This window comes from Schistocerca cancellata, chromosome 8, assembly GCF_023864275.1.
Source record: "Schistocerca cancellata isolate TAMUIC-IGC-003103 chromosome 8, iqSchCanc2.1, whole genome shotgun sequence".
NCBI lineage: Eukaryota > Metazoa > Arthropoda > Insecta > Orthoptera > Acrididae > Schistocerca > Schistocerca cancellata.
In genome coordinates, this window is record NC_064633.1 from 181,679,246 (window position 1) to 181,703,858 (window position 24,613).

Below are 24,613 nucleotides of genomic sequence, written 5' to 3' on the forward strand. Positions count from 1 at the left end.
AAAAGGTCCAGTTGCAAATCCAGCACAGAATCTGGTAGGGATGCCATCAGGCCCTTGGACTTTATTCACTTTTCGTGATACTTGAGCGATCCTCCTGAGTCTAGAACTCTCACCAAGTGGGACTGATATGGAAAATAGAGAAGATCCAAAGAAAAGTAACTTGCTTCATATGAGTCCACTTAGTTAGGACAAAAGCATGAAGGAGACACTCATAGGAGATGTGACAAGAGAGGCATTGTGGATCACTGTTAAAATTCTGAGTGCATGCTTTCACTGAAGAGTTGGCAAATATTTTGCTTTCTCCCATATATGTATCATGAAGGTAAATTTTAACTCACATAAAGGCATACTAACAGTTGCTCTTCCCGCATGCCTGTCACGACTGGGGAATGAAAAGGGGGATGTGACAGTGGTACATGATGAACTCTCCACTACACAACATAAAGTGATTTGCAGAATATAGATGTAGATGTATAAAATATCCTCATAAGCTCTCCAGACCCCTTTTTGGACGTATAACACTGGTTCCCCACCAAAAGTTCTACTGCCTCTCTCTGCTAGTCTTAATATTTTCTGGAATGATGATGGGCTTCCTCTTCAAGAAGGATGTTACTCAGCAATGAAAAAATTTCTAGTGTCAATTCCCTAACTGAGTGTAGCTCCTCCGCATAGCTGATTCCAAATAACATATACATTTGGTGCTAATTCTTAAAGGACTATCCTGCATTTTGTTGTATCGGCAGAAATTTATATCCCCTTACTTTTAAACAAAACTGTCTTTGAGCACTATAGTATTCGAAAGGAAAAGAAAAAAGTGCACATACCTGCTGTCCTTTGGCATTTTTCCGATCTTTCACACATTCCTTCAAACCAAACGGTTTTTCAGTTCCAACAAAATTTGTATCAACACATAACTCTGGTGCAGCCACACTACGTATCTAGAAACACCAAAGATGAGAATACTGTAATAACAATTGCAATTAGAGGAAAAATACATGTCACATCTCCACAAAATATATAATCCAATAACAGTGAACCAATTGTATACTTGACATGACTGTGATTCCTCAGTCATAATTCCTGCATTGTGTATTATGACAAGCAAATAAATAAATAAAAATTAGGCTACTGCAAGGCAAATGTAGCAACAACCAAAAGAAGCATTATGACACAAGACAGCATCACTGACTACATGCTACTTTCTGGAGGGAAAAATGGGAGAAAATAATGGCAGTTCATGTCAACTGATTCTTTCATCCATCATTAATTAAAAGCCTACACCTTATGATGCTCCTTCAATCACTGCTTGGTAGAGTAATTACATAACCATAATTGAAAAGCACACATAACCATAAATGAAAAGCACACAGTTGTGAAGATTCTGAAGTATTAGTTTATTTTGTTAACTACTTTTTAACGTAGAAGACCACCTTAAAAATTTAATGGCTTAAACCATGGGTTCCACCAGTTTTGTGTTGATATTCAATGCAGAGTTTTTCCACCTGCATTTGGATGGTCAGTTATACAGCCCCTGCTGAGCATGTCAGGTTTGCATCACATATAAAAAGCAGCTACTCTGATTGCAGAGTACATGTGGTGTGTATATGCATTAGGATAGATTGTACTCACCACAAAGAGGAGACACTAAGTATCAGACAGACACAATTAAAAGTATACTGTTGGATATTATTCAGTTATCAGAGAAGATGCTGTAGTGCTGCCTATGGGAGTGTGCAGAAACACTGCACCAGCAGGATGCATATATACTTCTCCACAGGTCTGATGAGCACACATGTGTCACTGTACCAGAGAAATGAGTAGTCTGCTTATTTAAAATGTGCAGGCGAATTCACACTCTTGCAGATTAGATGGGAAAATAAAAGCATAGTAGCTGTTAACTGCTTAACTCTTCAGAGTAAATTTCTAAACTTACTCTCATTTATTAGCAGTTATAATTCCCATGCTTAGAATGGAAAGTAAAAACCACAGTAATCTGGAGTGAGATAAACATCAATCCAGACTGTGAACTAATTCAGACTCAAATAGATGTGAAAGTTGTGCCAAAAAAATCAGTAACTGCTAGTTTCTAGCAGACACTTCCATAAGGTACCGCAATGACCAACACTTCTGAGAAACTTTGCAAAATTTTACGTACAAATTTCCCCATCATCTTTAACAACAGGCAAACATATCAATTTGTAATCAGAGACTGAGGATGACACATATAGTACCAGTGACAGAGACAACAGTAAAGTTAGGATCAAAGTAGAGAGAATTCGTGACACACCCTGCTCAAAGTAAAGATCACATTCTGGAAACAATCCAATAGATGGTTGTAAAGCCATTTCCTGCCATATCCTTTCTCATTTGATGCTAGTCCAACAATGTACACAAGAGAGCCTCTGTGGGGTTCAGTAACTAGGAGGGAGATACTGACATACTGAAGCTGTCACTCGCTGGGCCTTGAAGAATTCCTGGATTGCTCAGTCAGTAAAATGAAAATGTAGAAAACATAAATGTCCAGGTTTGAGACGAACACATGCACAGTTTTAATATGTCGGGAAGTTTCAAAAGTTGAACAAAGCCAAGCCACATGTAAGATCAGCTACACATAAAAGATTCAAAGGTCTTGGGGGAAGGGGGGGGTCATTTTCTCTTCTGTAAAAATGTCAAAGAAAGTTCTAAGAAGTTTCAATAACATCAGGGATAGCTGCAAATCCATCTCACTCCCTTCTCAACTACAGCATCCCTATCATGTTCTTTGACTCTTAAAACCGAGTGAGACAGTGCAGTGGTTAACACATTGGACTTGCAATCAGGATGACAATGGTTCAAATCCATGTCCGGCCATCCTGATTTATACTTTCCATGATTTACTTAAAATCATTTCAGGCAAATGACAGGATGGTTACTTTGAAATGGCATGGCCAGTATTCTTCTCCATCCTTCCCTAACCCAAGCTTGTGCTCTGTCCTAATGAAATTGAAGTGAACAGGATGTTAAACACTAAATCTCCTCCCTCCCCCACCCCCTCTACAGATTTCAAAGAGCGTATTTAAGTCAACACTGCTAAAAGCTTTCTTTATGCCTACAAATGCTATGAACTTAGGTTTGCCTTTCTTTAACCTTTTTTCTAAGATAAGACTGTTCCTACATTTTTGTAGAACCCAAACTGATTTTTCCCAGGGTCAGCTTCTGTTTTCCCATAATTCATGTCACATTTTGCAGCCATTATTAGTAAGATTCAAGCCTGTCAGCAACTGCGTCTTTAGAGATGGAGTTATTACATCCTTCTTGAAGTCTGAGAGAATTTTGCCTGTCTTGTACATCTCGCACACCAGGTGGAATAGTTTTGTCATGACTGACTCTTCCAATGATATCAGCAGTTCTGAGGGAATGCTGTCTACTCTAGGTGCCTTGTTCCGACTTATGTCTTTCCGTGCTTGGTCAAATTATTCTTGCAATACCGTATCTCCTATCTCATCTTCATCTACTTCCATTTCCTTTTCAATAACACTGACTTCAAATTCATTTCCTTTGTATAGGCCCTCTTATAAGTTCCTTCCACCTTGCCTTTCTTCGCTTAGTACTGGATTGCCATATGACCTCTCGCTATTCATACAGCTGCTTCTCTTTTCTCCAAAGATATGTGGCATCTATTCTTCCCTAGTTATGCATGCTTCTATATCCTTGCATTTTCCCTCTAGCCATTCCTGCTTACCCATTTTGTGCTTTCTCTCAATCTCATTTTTAAACATCTGTATTCGATTTCAGCTGCTTCATTTTGTATTTTCTCATTTCATCAACTACTCTATCTCCTGTGATATCCAAGGATATCTACTAGGGCTTGGCTTTTCACATATTTAATCCTGTGTTGCCTTCACTACTTCATCTTTCAGAGCTACCCATTCTTCTTCTACTATACTCCTTTCCCAAGTTTAACTCAATCACTGCCTAATGTTCCCATTGAAACTCTCAAGAACCTCTGGCTCCTTCAAATTATCCACTTTTTTTTCGTTTCTTTTTTTGCAATTTTTTAAGTTTTACTCTACAGTAGATAACTAAAAATGATGGTTAGAGTTCTGGTTAGAGTTCACATCTGTGCCCAGAAATGTTTCCAGTTTCCCACCACAATTAAATTTTACTTTTCCTTAACTATCTGAATTATTTCTTTTACCTCATAATGCATTCTTTCAAACTCTTCACCATCTTCAGAGCTAGTTGCCATATAAACTTGTACTACTCTGGTGGGAGTTGGCTTCATGTCCATTTCAGCTGCGATAATGCATTCACTAAGTTGTCCATAGGATTTTACCCACATTCCTATTTGCTTATTCATTATTGGATCTACTCCTGCATTACGGCCTTTTGGATTCTGAATTTAGAACCCTCCACTCACCCAAATAGAAGGCCTGTTCATCCTGCCACTGAACTTCACTATCTTCCATTATGTCTAACTCCAAGCTATCCGTTTCCCTTTTCAAATTCGCTAACTAACCTATCTGAGTATGGGATCTAAAATTCCACGCTCTTATGTACTGAATGCCAGTTTTGTTTTTCCTGATGACTACATCCTCCTGAGTATCCCCCACCTGGAGATCTGAATGGCAGATTATTTTACCTCGAAGATATTTTCTCCAAGAAGATGCCATCATCACAGAAAAGCTTCATGCCTTAAGGAAAATCAGCACCTGTTGTCTCTCCTTGCTATAAGCTGTTCACAGTACCAGCATAGCAAAGCCATTTGGTGATTGTTGGAATGCCAGATCAGCCAATCACCTAGACCAGTGATTGTCAAACTTTTTTGCTCAATAGCCAATACTGACAATATGGGGCAACACCTCAGGCCACATATCTACCAATCTTATTATTATTATTTGGTAATATATAATATAGTATGTTATGAGCCCACAATATACTAACTATATTAAAGCCGCGACAAGTTGGCCGCCTGTCCGAAAGTAGTGCTCGTTAAGTGCGTCAACATCTCTTTGATTTAGACTGCTACCACACTTAGCGACCACAAAATTGTGACACCACAATTGCCTGATACAGTGTTCTTGTGTTGTCTGCATGAATGGATGATAACAGTACCTGTGCTTAAATTTAAATGCATTATGCAATATAAGACACAATCACAAATGACAAAAATTAAGAATGTCTTAAAATATTACTGTCTCTGTAAGTATTTCTGTTTGTTCCTGAACAGGAAAACTACTCTCTAAATAAGATCTACATGTTAGACGACTTCTTTGGCTTTGGCTGTTAGTTACAGGGCGTGTGTTATAGAATACAGCTGAAAATTGTGAGTCACACGAACACTTAATTCAGGCTGCATATGGCCTGCAGTTTTTTCAAACAAAATTTTTTTCAAAACAAAATCACTGGTGTAGACTGTTGCCCCTGCAACTACTGGTAATGTGGCAGCCCTTCTTCAGGAATTACATGCTTACTTGACCTCTCCATTAATAACCCTCCACTGTGGTTGCACTTACAGTTCGGATATTGTTGAGGCACACAAGCCACCCCACCACAGCAAGGTCCAACATCCATGGTTAAGGGGAGGGGTGAGGGGGAGGGGGCTCCTAAGTCATATGAACATAAAACGGCAACCACAGATACAAGTAACTCTTGATTCAAGAGGCAACTAAAGCTCTTGCATTTAGGAAAGCCCCAGAACCTGTTACATTGCATATTTTTTATACACGAGAAATGGCTCTCCTCTGTATAGAGCTGTAATTTTATTGGAGATCCTTGAAGCAATCAAATGTTCTAGTCATTTTTTGGGAAGTGTGAATGGAAAGGTGCTCTGAACTGCACACCAAAAAACTCACTGATGTCAATCTGATACTTCAAAGTTCTGGGTGCAATACAAATTATGCAAGGAATAAAAATATAGATGAGGAAATGACTGAATGAAAGCACACATCAAATGAGCAAAAATGTCAGTGAGATTTTGAACAATGTCCTCCTCCTAACACAAAGCACAGTTACATGTGTTTGAGTGTTCTGTGTCAATTAGCTCTTGAGAAGAACATTGACCAAAACCTCTGCAATGCTTTCAAGCTTGTTACACGCTGACCACTCAGTGGCTCAGGTATGTGATGAATGGTCATCTTCACTGTAGGCAGGCTGTTGTATAATAATAGAAAACCTGACACTTCCTGGCAGGTTAAAACTATGTGCCAGACTGAGACTCGAACTCGGGACCTTTGCCTTCCACGGGCAAGTGCTCTACCAACTGAGCTACCCAAGCAGGACTCACGCCCCATCCTCACAGCTTTACTTCCACCAGTACTTCGTCTCCTACCTTCCAAATGTTACAGAAGCTCTCCTGCGAACCATGCAGGACTAGCACTCCTGAAAGAAAGGATGCAGAAGTAAAGCTGTGAGGGCAGGATGTGAGTCGTTCTTGGGTAGCTCAGTTGGTAGAGCACTTGCCCACGAAAGGCAAAGGTCCCGAGTTCGAGTCTAGGTGTGGCACACAGTTTTAATCTGCTAGGAAGTTTCATATCAGCGGAGTGTGCGCTGATATGAAACAGAGCGAAAAATCTCATAATGGAAAACCTGTTTCACAGGACCGATGACCTCGCTGTTTGGTCCCCTCACTCAAATCAACCAACCAACCAACCAACCAACCTGTTTCACTTGGATTTAAATTTATTTGGAGACCACATTAACTCATCTATAGAAGTAAACACACATTTTGCATACACCAGCCATGTGAAAGTAGATAGAATGACCAAGTGAGACTACACAGCAGTAAGAGAATACACTCACATTCTATTGGACGGCAGTTGCAAATCCACGGCCATCCAGATTTTGGTTTTTCATGGTTTCGCTAAATCACTTAAGGCTGATGCCAGAGTCAGTCCTTTGAAAATGACAGCCAGTTTCATTCCCTGATCCAAGGCTGTGTGCCATCTCTAATGATCTCTTTGTTGATGTAAACATTAATCCTTAATCTTCTTTTTTCACATGACCCAAAAAACTCTAGATGGGGGAGCTCTAGTTGGTAGTGTGTCTCTGGACTTCAGGATAGTCTTAGATACAGTTCTGCAGTGTCAGTTAATAAATAAAATACATGCCAACAGAGTATCAGGCCATGCATGTGATTGGGTCTAGGCCTTCTTATGAACAGAATTATGTGCAAGGCTGTGCCATGGTTACTGCAGTGCACATGCATTCAGAAGTAAGATGTTTCAAATTTGCATCTGACCATCCTGATTTAGGTTTTCTGTGATTTTCCCTAATTGCTCTTGGCAAATGCTGGTGGGATGGTTCCTCTGGAAGAGTACAGCTGATTTCTTTCCTAAACCTCAAAACAATCCAAGCTAGTGCTCCATCTATAATGAACTGGTTGTCCGTGGGATGCAGGAACAGAATATGGCCCATCTTTCTCAATGTAAAGACAATGTCAGAAGTTAAGTTTAGCACTGGACATGACATGTCTTTCGGTCATCTCATAGTACTGTCACTACCCGTGACATGGCAAATATTGTCAACAGGTGTCTCAGTCTACCCTTAAGAAACACATTTATATTCCCTGAAATCACATTGTTACAAAGTTGTGAAATGCAGAATGACATATAGGTGATAAATGTTTGAGGTAAATACTGGCAGCTGACCCTGAACATAACCAAGTATAAAGTAAAAACAAAGATTCCATGACTTACCAAGCGGGAAAGCACTGGTAGATAGACACAATAAAAAACATACAAACACACACACAGAATTTCAAGCTTTCGCAACCAACGGTCGCTTCGTCAGGAAAGAGGGAAGGAGAGGGAAAGACGAAAGGATGTGGGTTTTAAGGGAGAGGGTAAGGAGTCATTCCAATCCCGGGAGCGGAAAGACTTACCTTAGGGGGAAAAAAGGACAGGTATACACTCGCAAACACACACACACGTATCCATCTGCTTGTGTCTGTATATGTGTGGATGGATACGTGTGTGAGTGCGCGCGCGCGCGAGTGTGTACCTGTCCTTTTTTCCCCCTAAGGTAAGTCTTTCCACTCCCAGGATTGGAATGACTCCTTACCCTCTCCCTTAAAACCCACATCCTTTCGTCTTTCCCTCTCCCTCCCTCTTTCCTGATGAAGCAACCGTTGGTTGCGAAAGCTTGAAATTCTGTGTGTGTGTTTGTGTGTTTTTTATTGTGTTTATCTACCAGCGCTTTCCCATTTGGTAAGTCATGGAATCTTTGTTTTTAATATATTTTTCCCATGTGGAATGTTTCTTTCTATTTTATTTATATCAAGTATAAAGTAATGCGCATATACAAATGAAAAGATCAAGCATCAGTCACAGCCATCAAATATGTAATGATGTCCATGCATAGCATATTTTCACATAAATCTCAGTGTGGAGGAGGCAGGTCATGGTATGAGATCCCCACCACCCCAACACGCGCTCGCCCCCCCCCCCCCCACACACACCCACCCACAAAAAAACAAAAAAAAAACAAAAAAAAAATACTACTCACTCACTAACAAATGTGCTGCTCCATGGCTGAAAAAATACTGGTGGTTGGCAAATGTTACAGATAGTGAAGCATCTGTTCAAGTTTATTTATATGCATGTTCTGTAGATCCTTTTATGTTTGTGAGAAGCTAGGATGTGAAATGAGTCAAAGAACATCTAAATATAAATTAAGTAGAACATGCAACAAGGGAAAGGACATTTACTTTACAAAAACAGTTGCAGGGAAAATAAAAGCACAAAAACAGAGCAAAGTGAAAAAAAGACATCATGGAAGGTTTAGCATTGAATTCACAATAATACATAACAAACAAACAATAACATTAATGATATGAATATAATAGAGGGAAACATTCCATGTTGGAAAAAATATATTTAAAAAGAAAGATGATGAGACTTACCAAACAAAAGCGCTGGCAGGTCGATAGACACACAAACAAACACAAACATAAACACAAAATCTAGCTTTCGCAACCAACGGTTGCCTCGTCAGGAAAGAGGGAAGGAGAAGGAAAGACAAAAGGATGGGTTTTAAGGGAGAGGGTAAGGAGTCATTCCAATCCCGGGAGCGGAAAGACTTACCTTAGGGGGAAAAAAGGACAGGTATACACTTGCGCACACACACACATATCCATCCACACATACAAGACACAAGCAGACATTTGTAAAGGCAAAGAGTTTGAGCAGAGATGTCAGTCGGGACGGAAGTACAGAGGCAAAGATGATGTTGAAAGACGAGTGAGGTATGAGTGGCGGCAGATTGAAATTGGAAATTAGCGGAGATTGAGGCCTGGCGGATAGCGAGAAGAGAGGATATGCTGAAGGGCAAGTTCCCATCTCCGGAGTTCTGACAGGTTGGTGTTAGTGGGAAGTATCCAGATAACCCGGATGGTGTAACACTGTGCCAAGATGTGCTGGCCGTGCACCAAGGCATGTTTAGCCACAGGGTGATCCTCATTACCAACAAACACTGTCTGCCTGTGTCCATTCATGCGAATGGACAGTTTGTTGCTGGTCATTCCCACATAGAACGCTTCACAGTGTAGGCAGGTCAGTTGGTAAATCACGTGGGTGCTTTCACACGTGGCTCTGCCTTTGACCGTGTACACCTTCCGGGTTACAGGACTGGAATAGGTGGTGATGGGAGGGTGCATGGGACAGGTTTTACACCGGGGACGGTTACAGGGGTAGGAGCCAGAGGGTAGGGAAGGTGGTTTGGGGATTTCATAGGGATGAACTAAGAGGTTACGAAGGTTAGGTGGACGGCGGAAAGACACTCTTGGTGGAGTGGGGAGGATTTCATGAAGGATGGATCTCATTTCAGGGCAGGATTTGAGGAAGTCGTATCCCTGCTGGAGAGCCACATTCAGAATCTGATCCAGTCCCGGAAAGTATCCTGTCACAAGTGGGGCACTTTTGGGGTTCTTCTGTGGAGGGTTCCGGGTTTGAGGAGATGAGGAAGTGGCTCTGGTTATTTGCTTCTGTACCAGGTCGGGAGGGTAGTTACGGGATGCAAAAGCTGTTTTCAGGTTGTTGGTGTAATGGTTCAAGGATTCCGGACTGGAGCAGATTCGTTTGCCACGAAGACCTAGGCTGTAGGGAAGGGACCGTTTGATGTGGAATGGGTGGCAGCTGTCATAATGGAGGTACTGTTGCTTGTTGGTGGGTTTGATGTGGACGGACATGTGGAGCTGGCCATTGGACAGGTGGAGGTCAACGTCAAGGAAAGTGGCATGGGATTTAGAGTAGGACCAGGTGAATCTGATGGAACCAAAGGAGTTGAGGTTGGAGAGGAAATTCTGGAGTTCTTCTTCACTGTGAGTCCAGATCATGAAAATGTCATCAATAAATCTGTACCAAACTTTGGGTTGGCAGGCCTGGGTAACCAAGAAGGCTTCCTCTAAGCGACCCATGAATAGGTTGGCGTACGAGGGGGCCATCCTGGTACCCATGGCTGTTCCCTTTAATTGTTGGTATGTCTGGCCTTCAAAAGTGAAGAAGTTGTGGGTCAGGATGAAGCTGGCTAAGGTAATGAGGAAAGAGGTTTTAGGTAGGGCGGCAGGTGATCGGCGTGAAAGGAAGTGCTCCATCGCAGCGAGGCCCTGGACATGCGGAATATTTGTGTATAAGGAAGTGGCATCAATGGTTACAAGGATTGTTTCCGGGGGTAACAGACTGGGTAGGGATTCCAGGCGTTCGAGAAAGTGGTTGGTGTCTTTGATGAAGGATGGGAGACTGCATGTAATGGGTTGAAGGTGTTGATCTACATAGGCAGAGATGCGTTCTGTGGGGGCTTGGTAACCAGCTACAATGGGACGGCCGGGATGATTGGGTTTGTGAATTTTGGGAAGAAGGTAGAAGGTTGGAGGTTGCGAAAGCTAGATTTTGTGTTTATGTTTGTGTTTGTTTGTGTGTCTATCGACCTGCCAGCGCTTTTGTTTGGTAAGTCTCATCATCTTTCTTTTTAAATATATTTTAAAACAATAACATTATTTGCACAAAAGTCTTTGCAACTGCTAAAATATACAACTAATGAATAAAAAGTTTTATCAAGTAAATTCCACTTCATTTTATTTTAAAATAATGCACTGTTACTAGATGGACGAGAATCACGCACAGAGATCCAATCCAAAAGCCATAGCCACATTGAGTTATGAGAGACTCAGACAAAGTGAGGGGCATCACTGCACGAACCGAGCAGTGCCACATCCAAGCATTGGTGTGCTACGGAGTAGTGGTAGCGATGACTGCTGTTATGAGCTATGGTCTATGAATGATGAGCAGACGAATGCTTAGTGGGCTGGTGGGGCAGATTGTGTAGTATAATTACCACCAATGTTCCCATTCTTTGCTTATTGTGCAAAATGAGTGCAGAACCAAACACAGTTTGCAAACGAAGGAGGTACCCTCAGAAAAAGTAAAAGAAAAATTAATCAATGGTGGAATAGAGCCACAAATCCTGAAACAAATTTAAATTTTTGGTTTGGGTGATATTTAAGCCTGTAGTGGATGCCGATGTGAAAAAGATTAATTTTGTTTGCTGTTCGCTGCACAATGAAAGTTCTGCTCATGCTAAAGGATCAAGTGACACTTCGTACATTTCTCACCATCTATGCATGGCTAATAAACAAGGGTCTTTTGATGACTAAAAATGTCTTCCTAAACCTGCTCCACTAATAGCCATTCATAAATGTGTGGTTGGGTATGCATGAGACCTAAGATTGTACTGAACTATGGGAGGTGAAATCAAACAATGGAAAAGAGTGTGTGTGTGTGTGTGTGTGTGTGTGTGTGTGTGTGTGTGTGTGTGTGTGTGTGTGTGTGTGTCTTTTGTTCAATTCAGAAGGAGGCCTTTTTGGCTGAAAGCCTACTTGTTTGACAATCTTTTTGTTATGCCTATCTGCGATTCAACATATCCACTATATAGTGAGTAGCAATTTATCCTACACAGGATATGAAGGTTTTTTCTGTCTTGCTCAGGCATAAGTTGACAATGAAACTATTTACAGAAAAGTATACACAAAAGCCTCATCCCAAAACCGGGTTGTGACATGTGGCAGAAAGTGGTAGAGGGCTACGAGGTATAATTATGCCTGACGTAACTGCTTATATTTAGGGTCAGGAGAAAGGTTTTAATTTTTTTGCCAAATTCAGTAATATTTTTTGCGAAAACTGGTGGTTTTTTTTGCCAATTTCCATGCTACTTTTTTCGACCCAGATTCAGTGCTACCTTTTTGCTCCAGATTTGTGCTGATTTCTTTGCCAATTTCGCTATTTTTTTACTGAATTTGTTGGTACTTTGTCACTTTTGCTCTTTTTGTTTTCAAATATCCATTTTTGTCTCTCCCCACCCCCACTTCCAGTGTTATTTTTTTCCAATTCTGGTTTTTCATTGCAATTTTGTTGTTTGTAATCAAATTCAGCTTTATATTTTGCAAAATTCAATATTAATCCTTGCCCAATTAGGCGTTGTTTTTGTGGATTTGGTTTTACTTTTCTTGCCAGATTTGGTGTTACTTTTTTTGCCTCATTCAATGGTTTTTTTTTCTGGCAAATTTGATGTTTTTGTCAATTTTGTAAAAATTGCCAATTTCATGTTATTTCACTGAAAACTGCCAGTTTTGTGTTTTTTTCACACTACCGTTTTCACAAATTGTCCTGTTCCTACTTATATAACAAGAGTGAATTCTCAGCATCTACAGATAAGTGGACATACAGTGCAAGAAGGAACCATTATCTAACATGTACTGTCTCTTATGTTGTTGACTGGACCCTCAGATCCCATGTTTTCTTTATGACCCAGATCCCAGATGAACCAAACCTGGATGTTAACATTCAAAGAGAGTTCCTGAGTCAACATTTATGTCTTTTGGTATCTACAATATTGCTTTGAAAGACATTCCTTTATGAGCAAACAAGGTGCGAACATTGTCGCAACACTTTGTCATCACTCATAATTTAACTGATCCTGCTATATGCTAAATACATCATACAAAATGCTTTTTATGCGGAGTATATATACGTCAATTGTCCACAAGTTCACGCTCTTTTGCCTATGGTGACAGAATTTTTCATTCAGACAAATAAAAGTGGCCTTCTCAATGCTCTTGATCCAACAATATTTGCTGGAATATGTGATTGTCTATGTTACACTCTGTAGAAAGCCAATATTTGGTATTTAGTGAAAAGCTCTCTGAAAAGGGAGAAGTAACTTTAATTGATGGAATTGATCAGCACGCTAAATTCTCTTCTTATAGTATCTATGCTTTTCCTTTACTGTAATTCTTGTATGTTAGTATTTAATTTATGGCAGGCCTTTTCAAATGTGAGATTTTTTGCTGTCTTTAAAGGAGGTGTTCAATGAATTAGAAATGGAGAAACTGGAGTTGAACAAATCACCTGGACTGCACCTTCTTTTGCCATGAAAGGTAACATTATAAAAGCACTCAGGTCAGGTGTCTCAGAAACGAAGAGCCTCACAAGCACAACTTTTATGTAAATGCCTCACATTTAGAGGAAAGATAAATTTTTCAGAAGCACCATAAGCTAGCAACTTTTCTCTGGCCAACTATTTCATCACCTAAAACTGATATCTGAAGAAAGGAGACGTGAAGTCATGGCAGAGGTAAGACAAAGAAGCCAGGCAAAACCAAGATTAGTAACATTATCTAACATAAGCCTCACAGGCTCAGATTTCATGTTCTCTTGCCCAAATAGTAGCCAAAGATATGGGGATACTTCATCAGATCGCACCATGGAATCTGTGAATGACCTTACTGGAGCATTGAAATTCAATGAAACAGTTTAAATATTTTCAACAACACATCATTTACAATTGTATAGGTTTTTGCAGCATGAGTTAATTAACATGACAGTTTACTGGGTATGGTTCCACATTGTTCATAAATAACTATCACTGATTAAACCAAGTAGACTCAGAAGAAGATCACTGTACCCATGGCTGAAATTTTGATTTCATCAGTGATAGTTATTCACAATAAGACATGCTCAGAAAACTTTAATTTTAACAGAACATTTGTTTTTATTCTCAACAGACTTTCATATTCATAGTAGGGTTCACATTGGTGCTGATTTGTAAAACAATATATTAAAAGGCTTTTGTGTATTTCCGATCAGGTGGTGAAAGAGGCATGTAATAGCCATGAAGAGATAATTTTCTCACCAAATTCCACATAAGCCCACTACCAGCGAAAGAAAAGAAGTTTTGCTTTGTGGGCAAATGTTGACGACAGACGGCTGGAGAGATATGCAAAATGGAAGACAAACAGGAAAAAACTTCTTAATTCTTCAGAAGATCACCAGAAAAATATTGTGTATACAAGTTCATTGTGGTCACTTAAAGTATATCTAACAAATGTGATTAAGACATTTGTGAATAAAATAGCATTTCAAATAGGTTGCATGCTCCCATCTGGCAATGTCAAATTTTATTAAATAACTCTCAGTGATAGGAAGTGGCAATGGCCTGTATATGCCACATAGTAATGTTCAACATGTGAGTGTCGGTTTGCCACCTCGGTAGCGCAGTACATCTACTTAGCATTGCTCTTGATGCAGCCCACCCAGTGCAATCGACTGTGGTTGGTACCAGTGCAGCTGACGGTGGAGGGCTGAGGCACCCCAGAGCCATAGGCTGTAAGATGGCCGCATTGAGTACGGCAGGCCAAACTGGAAAAGCCTGTAGGCTCAGAGTAATGCATGGTGAGCCACTTTGCACTACTCTGATGTACACTTCTGATGTTTAGCAATGAATTAAATAATATAATAATGGAATAATGTCAATCTTTCTGTACCTGGGTTACATTTTCAAAACTACAATGGAAATCAGTCTCTTTACTTTTATTGTGATCATGGTAGATTTCAATGGTTTCATCTTGCAAGGGATTGTCAACCACACAGCACGAGAACATTATCTTTGATGTGGGTGAACTGCCCCAGAAGATAATTCCACAGCACATAACAGAGTGAACTTTGTGACACTAATGTCATCAATACATGAGACTGTCCTAAAGGCAAAAGTAGCTGATGACAAACTTTTAATGGCCTGGAGGACATGATATTCCTAACTAACCCTGCTATGTGGAGGCCTAAGAATTTAGTGGTGTATACCTTCTGAATTTTTCTGACTGTACTGTGCAATAGATATCTCTTGTGAGATTTTGTGATGGGAACTGAACTTTGTATATGTGGTCAATGTTGACTTGTGGGACGTATTCAATAACTGAGTGGTCAAATCTGTTGTTAGACACAGATTGGCACTGGTGACACGATGTAGATTGCCACTTGCTTAGTTGAATCAAGAATGAACCTTTCACTGTACAGGACAGTGAAAATTGTTGTGGCAATTACCGACAGATTGAAACTCTGTTTGGGGCAGGTCTTGAATAGAAACCGTTGTCATCCACAGGCAAAGTTACAACCACCTGAGCTATCCAGGCACAATTCAAACCCACCCTTACAGCTTCAATTTTTCTAGTGTCTGTCTCCTAGAGTCCAGACTTCACAGATGTTCTCCTGCAAGTCATATTTCGCCACCTGAAAAATCGACAGCGGGTGTGCTGAAAAGTAATGCCTCCGAACTTTTAATTAGAGGGATCCGAATTGTAGCGTTTAACATGGCAGTGTATAAAGTAACTATGTCAGTGTGTGAGGAACAGCGTATTGTAATCAAGTTTCGAATTTGAAGAGTTCAGGATGACAATTCCAGACTACACACGAGCACTGTGACACCTGCAACAATTTCATACCTTTGGTTCGCAGCCATCAATCATCCTCCATAGAGTCCAGACTTGGCCCCATCACATTTTCATCTGTTTCCAAAACTTAAATAACACCTTTGAGGACTTCACTTGGATAGTTACGAAGCAGTGCAAGTAGGGGTGAGGTTCTGACTCCGTCAACAAAGTCAAACATTCTACAGTGACATTTCCAACAAACTGGTCTCTTGTTAGGAGAAATGTGTTCATCACCACAGTGATTACGTTAAAAAATAAATATGTAGAGATAAAGAATAAGGCTGTAGACTGTTAATAAGGTTTGTTTTATTTAAAAAACTTTATGAGCTTTCACACAAAAAATTCAAAGGCATTACTTTTCAGCACAGACTGGTAGATATGAACTCTGTCTCAAATTGTGAAATTACCTAATAGATACTTTTCATAATGTACATCACCCAGATGAATGGTGTTATCAAAGAGAACTGTATTATCACAGACAGTGTGGAATAGTCTAATTTTCTGCATATAAATATCGATAAAGTAACAAATGTTCATTTACTGCTAATGCACGACATCTGACGAAGCCCATTTCGGAAAAAGAAAGTGCACAAGAACATATTTGCAAAACAAAGAGTGAGTTTGAATGCAATACATCAGTGCATTCATAAGTTAACTTCTCATTGGGGCAGATGAATGGTCTCTGTAAGACTAATGCCGTGTACAGCAAATTAGGACTCTGTCATCGGACCAATAATATTACAAAGGAACACATATGTTTGTCTACTACTTGAAGTTGTTATCACGTGGGCACTTTAACATGGCAGTTTTACATGGGGGTGTTTTGAAATAGGGTTGCATAAGATACTGGTAGAGGTCAGACCTGAACTACTTCATTTACAATGCTGAAAACCTCAGCAAGCAATTGGGTGGTGGCTGTTACCAAATTCTTTGCACACTCCACTTTGCTTCAGGCTGTGCATTGCTCAACGTTTTCTTTTCTTATTTTGAAATGTGTGAAGAGACTTATCTTGGTTCATCACAGTGTTCATACATAATTTAAACAAACTCCAAAAAGAATTGGCAATCCCTCTGAATGTGTGTCAGTTCTGCTTTCACAGAAAACCTGAACACTGGTGTCTGCTGGTACCTGTACAAGAGAGAGGCCGGGCTTGTTACCCTACGCTGCCACTCACTCTGCAGATGGTCAGAGTCATAGATCGTTAACTCTCACAGTTGACTGCAGTATTATATAGTGTTCACAGTACAGCAACTGGAAACAAAACCAGTCAAAGTATTTTGACCACACCAGGAATCTTCCCGTAAAGAGTGAATAGTTATTTTTGGTTCTACTCCTATAGCTGTGCCAAGTATGGGTCGCACATCTATGAATGCCCTTGTAAGGTTCTGCAATACACTAATGAAGGCTTAGTGCTTGGGATCAAAAATCAGTCATGAGGCAAGTAATCTGGAGAAACGACATGTTTCCTCAAAATGTGATGATTATTACATTAACTACACAAGTGGCACTACCTGCAGGGGCATTTGTGCATGGTCCATGAATTATCTCCAAAGGTTGGAGAAGCACATTGGTCTTCTAGTAAAAGCCATAGATGACAATAGAGAAAGCAACTAAAGCAACAAAAGAAACTGAAATATGCATTCATTTTGTTGTTGTACCTCAACCTGTCAACTTTGCATTTACATTGTGATTGAGAGCCAAGAAATTATTGTAATGTTTCACCTAAACAAATGTTTAACATAAAGAGTTACTGTATTTCAGAGAAAACATACATGGCACATCGATCTGAGAATGCTGTATTTATTTATGCAGTTAGGTACTGAACTAAATTATTGGCTTCCAGAATTTACTGCCGAATCTTACGATGATGTCAGATTCATCCACAGTCGAGCACAAAGGTGAGCTTAAATCTTAAGTCATTGTCAGCAATTACCACCAAACTTCTACAAAACTGATCATTAACAACTCAAACATTACACAAGAAACACTTCAAGTCCAGGGCACACTGTTCACTAGCAAGGAAATGCTGCTGCTTCTTGTCAGAAACAATCATTTGTTGAAAACATAAAAAGAGTCAACAGCAGAAAACAAACAAAGACCACTTCAGAGAAAAAAAATTTCAAATTTTTGAAAAAGCAAACACCCCAATCAAAAAGCTATTATTATGGACAATAAAAACTATTCAAGTTTATTCATTCTCTCTCTCTCTCTCTCTCTCTCTCTCTCTCTCTCTCTCTCTCTCTCTCAATCAATCAATTTTGATGCACTAAATATTTGTCTTCATGCACATAGAATGGTAACCTTATTAATTTGTGTGTCTAATCATAAAAGCAAGCAAAAAATGTTCAGTAGTTTCTACTACTTCTGACTGGCTAAAAGAAGCCTGTGAAAAGACTGCAATAGGAGGAGGTGAATGTATGGGACAAGAGAAAGGCTTTGTATCTGGATTGTTTACTGATGGACGAGCCATAAAGAGCAACAATGGAAGCAGGAGTGCCATGGGAATGAACTAGGATATTTAGAAGGAAAGTAAAACATCTCTCTCTGGGAAGAGGGAGGATTATGGCAGCATTTCAGTTGTGTTAAGATATCTCACAGGAGTTAAAGTGGTAGTGAAAGTCCTGAATGAATTCATATTTGATATCTTTTTCCAAAGCTTGGGTGATACAGCTGATTTACAGGGAGATAATAATTAAATTTAAACTTTCAGAATGCTGTAGAAATAACACCACTGGTCAGAATGACGTCAAATTGCAATGGAATATTATCGGACAAGGGGGAAAACGTATGGCAGAAGAAGAAAATTGATCAATAGATGGTGTTGTATGTGTCAGAATATGTAAATGAAAACACCTATCATGCGCACAACCCATCAAAGTTGGTATAAACATTCCAGGTACACGGCTTTTCCTCCTTTCGCATCTGCGATGTTCGCCATGACTGGTTCAATGCATGATCGTGCTCCACTTGTAAAGCTGTATTACAAGAATGATGATTGTGGACACGTAGCTCTGAAGAAGTTCCAGGCACTGAAGGGTTTGAAAAAAGGCGTTGGTCTGACGTCTGTCGTGGGTCTGGAGAAAATGATTTGGAATATCGAAAAGACAGGTTCTTTTGGTGTGCAACCTGGTAGAGGGAGGAAACGAACTGACTCAATGTCAGTGGAAGCAGTGGCCACAGCAATGCACAAGGAGATGAGTGGTGGTGTGCAAACGTGTAGTGCTCTGACAATTGTCCTTGAGCACCGAGCGTAAAATCCTACAAAATGCCCTTCTTTGCTATCCATTCAAAATTACCCATGTGCACAAGTTGCTTCCTGTCGACCTGCCAGCAAGAAAGCTTTGCATTAGAATTTCTTGCTTACATGGAAGTGGACAATGATTGGCTAGGGAAGATTTTGTGGACAGACAAAGCCCACTTCCATCTGACAGGATATGTCAATACACAGAATTGTTGAATATGGGCAATGGAAAATCCACACGCAAATCAACCAGTACCACTTGATCCTGAAAATGTCACTGTGTGGTGAGGGTTTATGGCATCATTTAGCACTGGGTCACATTTTTTCGAAGAGACGGGTGCTTCTGGTCTCGTTACCTGTATTGTCACTGGTAAGCACTATGAGTGTCTTTTGCGCAACCACATCATTCCAGCTCTCCAACAGCATGGAAGTGTGGATGGGATCATTTTTATGCAAGATGGTGCACTTCTGCACATTGAAAATCCAGTTAACCAGCTGCTGAAGTGCCATTTCGGATATGTTAGAATTATCAGTCACCATTTCCCTACAGCATGGCCGTTCCGATCACTTGATCTTAATCTGTGTGACTTCTGGCTGTGGGACTATCTAAAAGAAGTTGTGTTCAGCGTTAGGATTGCAAACTTAGCTGCACTGAAGGCACGCATTGCGCAACACATTCTGAACGTGACCCTGCAAACACTTCGATCAGTTGTGGAATATGCTGTTTCTCGATTTCAACTTGTTGCAGAAAACCGTGGACAGCACACTGAACGTGTTTTGCTCCTGTCACACAGGAATTAATAATCTGATTTGATTCTGATTGATGCTTTTTATGCAGTTTTTGGCCTCAGAACAATTAAAAACGGAATTTTCCCATCCAATATAGTATGACCTTGCCGAAGTGGATGGGCTTACGTAACTAACAGTCTCACATCTATACACCCATGTACACTGAGTAGTACAGTTTGTTTAACATCAAGCATAAACCTTAGGCATTGTTGTATGATTCATTCGTCATTTGTAGTCTACCACTATTAATTTATGATGCTTACAGTGCTATCCATGGCTACATTTTGTAACTATTTATTTTTCTTCTGCCATGCATTTTCCCCTTCTCTGATAATATTTCATTTCAATTTGACATCCTTCTGACCAGTGGTGTTATTTCTACAGCGGTTTGAAAGTTTAACTCTAATTATAATCACCCTGTACATAAAACAAAAGATATCAAAATGGAAAGCTTGTATCAATAGTAAGAGTAGTCAACAAAACCTTTCTCGATAAAATATCTCCACATACCTCTCCATAAGCAAAATCTGGTGGTTCAACAGGTGGATACTTCTTTGGGAGATCAAATGCAACTTCTTCCATAAACCACTTAAATGGCTTACAGTGCAATCTTTCCCTGAGTTCCTTTTGTTTGCTGAGGTCACCAGGATTAATCTTTCGATAATGAGGTCTTCTTTTATACAAATATTCTTTATATTCATCCATCCATACTTCAGCAACACGCCTATAATTCTGTAATCAACAACCAGTTATTTAATAAAGTAAGTCAGCAACATAAGAAGTACCACTAAAATAATAAAAATTCAGCAGATACACACAAAACCAGACAAAAATGCGTATTTTTAATTATTTAAGGAGTAAAGGTAACAACTCACTAAATGGTAGAGGCATTGAATAGTCGAAAGGCACATAACAAGAGTGGGAAGTTCGGTTGATAGCTTTTGGACAAATCCCTCTCATGAGCTATACAAAACGCACACACACACACACACACACACACACACACACACACAAAACCTGCACAGCAGCACTGTCCTTGCTGACTACACTTTGGCAGCCAGCACTTCAGGTCAACTAGTGGCTGATGGCTAGGACAGAGGGGCAGCATGTGCATGGGCTAAGAATGTGGCACTGACGAGCTGCTTCTGGTCCCAAGCAGGTGGAATCGTGTGCAGCATATGATGATGTTGAGCAGTAAATTGAAAGGGGGAGCTATAAAAGAGGTAGAGGGAGACTTTGTGGAAGAGGGTGTGGATACAGCATGGTGAAATTAGGTTCTTGTGACACTTGCCATGTCCCACCACCTGGGGCATGCTGATCTCTCATGTTGCACAAAACAAGAGGAGCAGGAAAGAAGTGCTGTAATTTATCCCTGCAGTTGCGGCTGCTGCTGGGTTTGTCCACTGTGGCTAGGTTTGCCCAGTAGCAACATCCTCTTTGCTCAGTGAACCTGCTGCTACTCACTGTTGTGGCTCACTAACAATGATGGTGATGCCCCCTAGGCCTCAATTTGTTGGTCTATGAGACAGGAGACCTCAAAATGTGTCAAACACTTCATCCAAGGACGGATCTTCACACTGAAGGGCCAGGTGATGAAATCAGTTGTCGAGTGTAAGGGGGATGATTGCTTCGCAAACCATGGAGTAACCATAGGATTTTTTAGAGTTTTTAGCAATCAAGCAACACGTACAGCTTAGACCCTGGAGCTTCAGATCCCAAAGCTGATACGATTAATGTGCTTGCTTGCAGCACTGGTAAAACTCTATGCGAGTGGCAATAACATGGGTGCACTTGCAATGTTAAGAAGACGACAAACTACATTTCATTCAAGGAAAGTGAGGCTGGTCCCTGCAAGGGGGCCAACTCATAAGCTTCCCAGTCTTCAGTAGAGTAGTTGTACAGTGGATATGGTGGCAGATGCAATGGAAACAGCGGAGTCTGAACAGACAAAATAGCAACGAGTTTATCCAAAGTTGCTGCTGGTGGAGAAGAGATTGCAGGTCAGTCACTGAAGTCATGCACACGAAAGTTCTTCTCGCTGCCACCTGTGTTCTAACTCTGAACACAATAAGAAACACAGTTATAAGAAATCAACAACTTTATTTGAGTCAGTGTGACAGCATAATAAAAAGACAGAACATAATCATTTGGGAACTTCAGAATGGTAATTCAATAGAAAGAGGCCACTGGCTTCCTGCTGCAGGTGACTGAGGTGCAGTAGCCTCTGGTGGAAATACATGGAGCAGCTGAATGGCACGCTACTTGAATGAGATGTGTGCCATGGCTGTGGTGACAGAGGTTTAATAATGTGTGGGTTACTATGATTTTATATCCTTCCAACACTATTTGAATTATCAGCACAAATTTCTGCATTCTGTTTGTTAAATATGATTCAAACCAGTTGCAGGTAAAGTCATCAATTCCTTAAAACTTGAGTTTTTCTGAGAGTGTAACATGATCTACATAATTAAATGTCTTGGAGGGACCACAAAAAGAAGTACAAACTGTTTATATTTTATAATGGCTTGTAATATCTGATAAGTGAATGTATAAATAGCACACTCAATTGAGTAACCCTTCCCGAGTCCACACTGTGATATGCCGCATCAACTGTTTCACCTTAAATGTGAGACTACTCTACAGTACATTTAAATATTTTGCAAATGATGTCAATAGGGAAATTTGATGATAATTATTTAAGTCTTTGTTACCTTTCTTGCAAACAGATTTAACAACTGGATATTTTAACCTGTCTGGAAAAATTCCCTGTGCCAGAGATGCATTACATACATCTCTCAGTACATTGCTGATTGAGCTAGAACATCTTTTCAGAATTCTGTTTGAAATACCATCAACACCACGTGAGATTTTGTTTTTTAGAATTTTTATAATCTTATTAAATTCAGTGAAGGATATTGGTGCTACTTCCAGCTGGTTACATTTTTGTGGAATGTCATTTTTAATTTATTCTGTTCCTTCCTCAACTGAACCATTTAATTCCATTTCTGGTGCTACATTTGGAAAGTAATTTTTACAAGCATTCGCAACTTGTGAATAGTCAGTCACAACACTGTCATTTAGTTTAGCTGTTCGTGTACCCTGTACACTGACTGACTGTCCTGTCTCTCATTTGACAGTGCCCCATATAGTTTTGATTTTATTATCAGTATTATTAATTTCTGTCAGCATGCACTTACTTCTCCACATTTCAATGAATTTCCTTAAAATATTACAGTATTTTTTGTAAACAATTTTGGATCTTGACTTATTCTGGCCTTTATATAAATTTCCCTCTTCCTCTTACATAAGATTTTAATTCCCTTAGTTATCCATTGCTTACTTGTCTTTCAAATATCTAAAAAAATTTACCATAGAAAAAACTGAACTTGAAATTAGCCTCACCTATTTCAACTGCCATTAAAACAATGCATCCCATTCTCATTAATAAGCCTCAATGCTTTGTATAAATCTGCCTCAGGGCTGTAAGGTGCTACATTTTTTATTTGCATTAATTGTGCATCATGATCAAATACTCCATTAACAATTGGGTACACATTAATTGTTTCAACCTGAGTACTGTATATAAAAATATTAGCAATCTGTGTCCTACTATCTTGCTGCACATGTGTTGGAAGATCAAGTCCCAAAATTAGATTGAAACACCCAAATAAATGATGATTCCAGTTAACTTTTTCCACTGTATTTTTATGAAATCAACCCTGAAATCTTCACAAATTACTAGTAGCTGCTTCTTGGCTGACCTGTAGCTCAGTAATGCAACTAGACTTCTGTCTAATAATTTCATAGAGGGGTCTGTAGACTGAAATTATGAGAGAAGTATTCTGCAGTAGCAACTCACAACCACAAGCCTCTAAGTTCTGATCAACATAAAAACTTTGCGTCCAACTTTTACACACGCTGCAACTCTCCTTTTTCCATGTAAACACATAAAAATGATGCCAGTATATAATACCTAATATTTAACTTCTCCTGCGGTTACATGATGATCAGAGGGGCATACAATATCCATTGCTTCATGATTTTTCACATCTTCTAGGCATACAAAAAGCTCATCTATCTTGTTTTTCAACTCCCTAATGTTCTGATGAAACAAATTAAGTACTTTTATGGAAACTGATACATATATTATGGTCCTGTTCTATTCTGATTTCTTTCAACACTGTCTGATTATTATGTGACTCTAAACTAAAAAATGCGCCCCTCTGACTCCAGTGATCAGTAGGATTTTGTCTTGTGTGCATGTGCCCCCCCCCCTCCCCTTCCCCTCTCCCTTATACTTTCTGCAAGATGGTCAGCTAATCCGTCCTTCCTGTTTCTAGTCACATGCCCACCATAACTTGTGTCTCCCCATCTCCCAATTTCAATAACAGGCAAAGTGCAGATATGACTGTTTCACTCAAAAGCAGGGCTGGCCACAGCATGCCAAACTTCATACATGCAGGGTGTGCAGGCCCGGCCTGTCTCAGCTTTTCAACAACATTACAATATCATGCAGAAACATGTTAAAGATTTATTTGACAATGAAAGTTCGCATCATAACAACAATCAACAAATAAGATTCATTGTTCTTCATATCAAGAAGCACATTGTGCTAAATTTGTAGGCACAGACCACATAAAAAAATTAGTGGTACATAGAGTAAAATTTCCATGTTAGTTAAGTCAAGTGGCGTGTCTGGAATGATTTTTTTTTATTTAAAACTTGCTATTGTTGAATTTATGAAGGTAAAAGGAATGCAGGAACGAAAATTAGAACATCTATAACTGATTACAGACCTCACATTTTAACAAGACTTGACAGCGCACTGCCTGCAGTAAGACACTGC

The 24,613-nt window shown here is 39.8% G+C and overlaps 1 protein-coding gene across 1 annotated transcript in view; it reads right to left on the minus strand.

Moving 5' to 3' along the window:
* LOC126094728 (N-acetylgalactosaminyltransferase 6) overlaps window positions 1-24,613 on the minus strand; it is a 159,436-nt gene that overhangs the window by 55,394 nt on the left and 79,429 nt on the right. Inside the window, exons 9-10 of the mRNA XM_049909276.1 lie at window positions 20,278-20,499; window positions 825-938 (exon numbers count right to left, since the gene is read on the minus strand). Coding sequence (XP_049765233.1) covers window positions 825-938; window positions 20,278-20,499 — 336 coding nt within the window. The remainder of the gene's footprint in view (window positions 1-824; window positions 939-20,277; window positions 20,500-24,613) is intronic.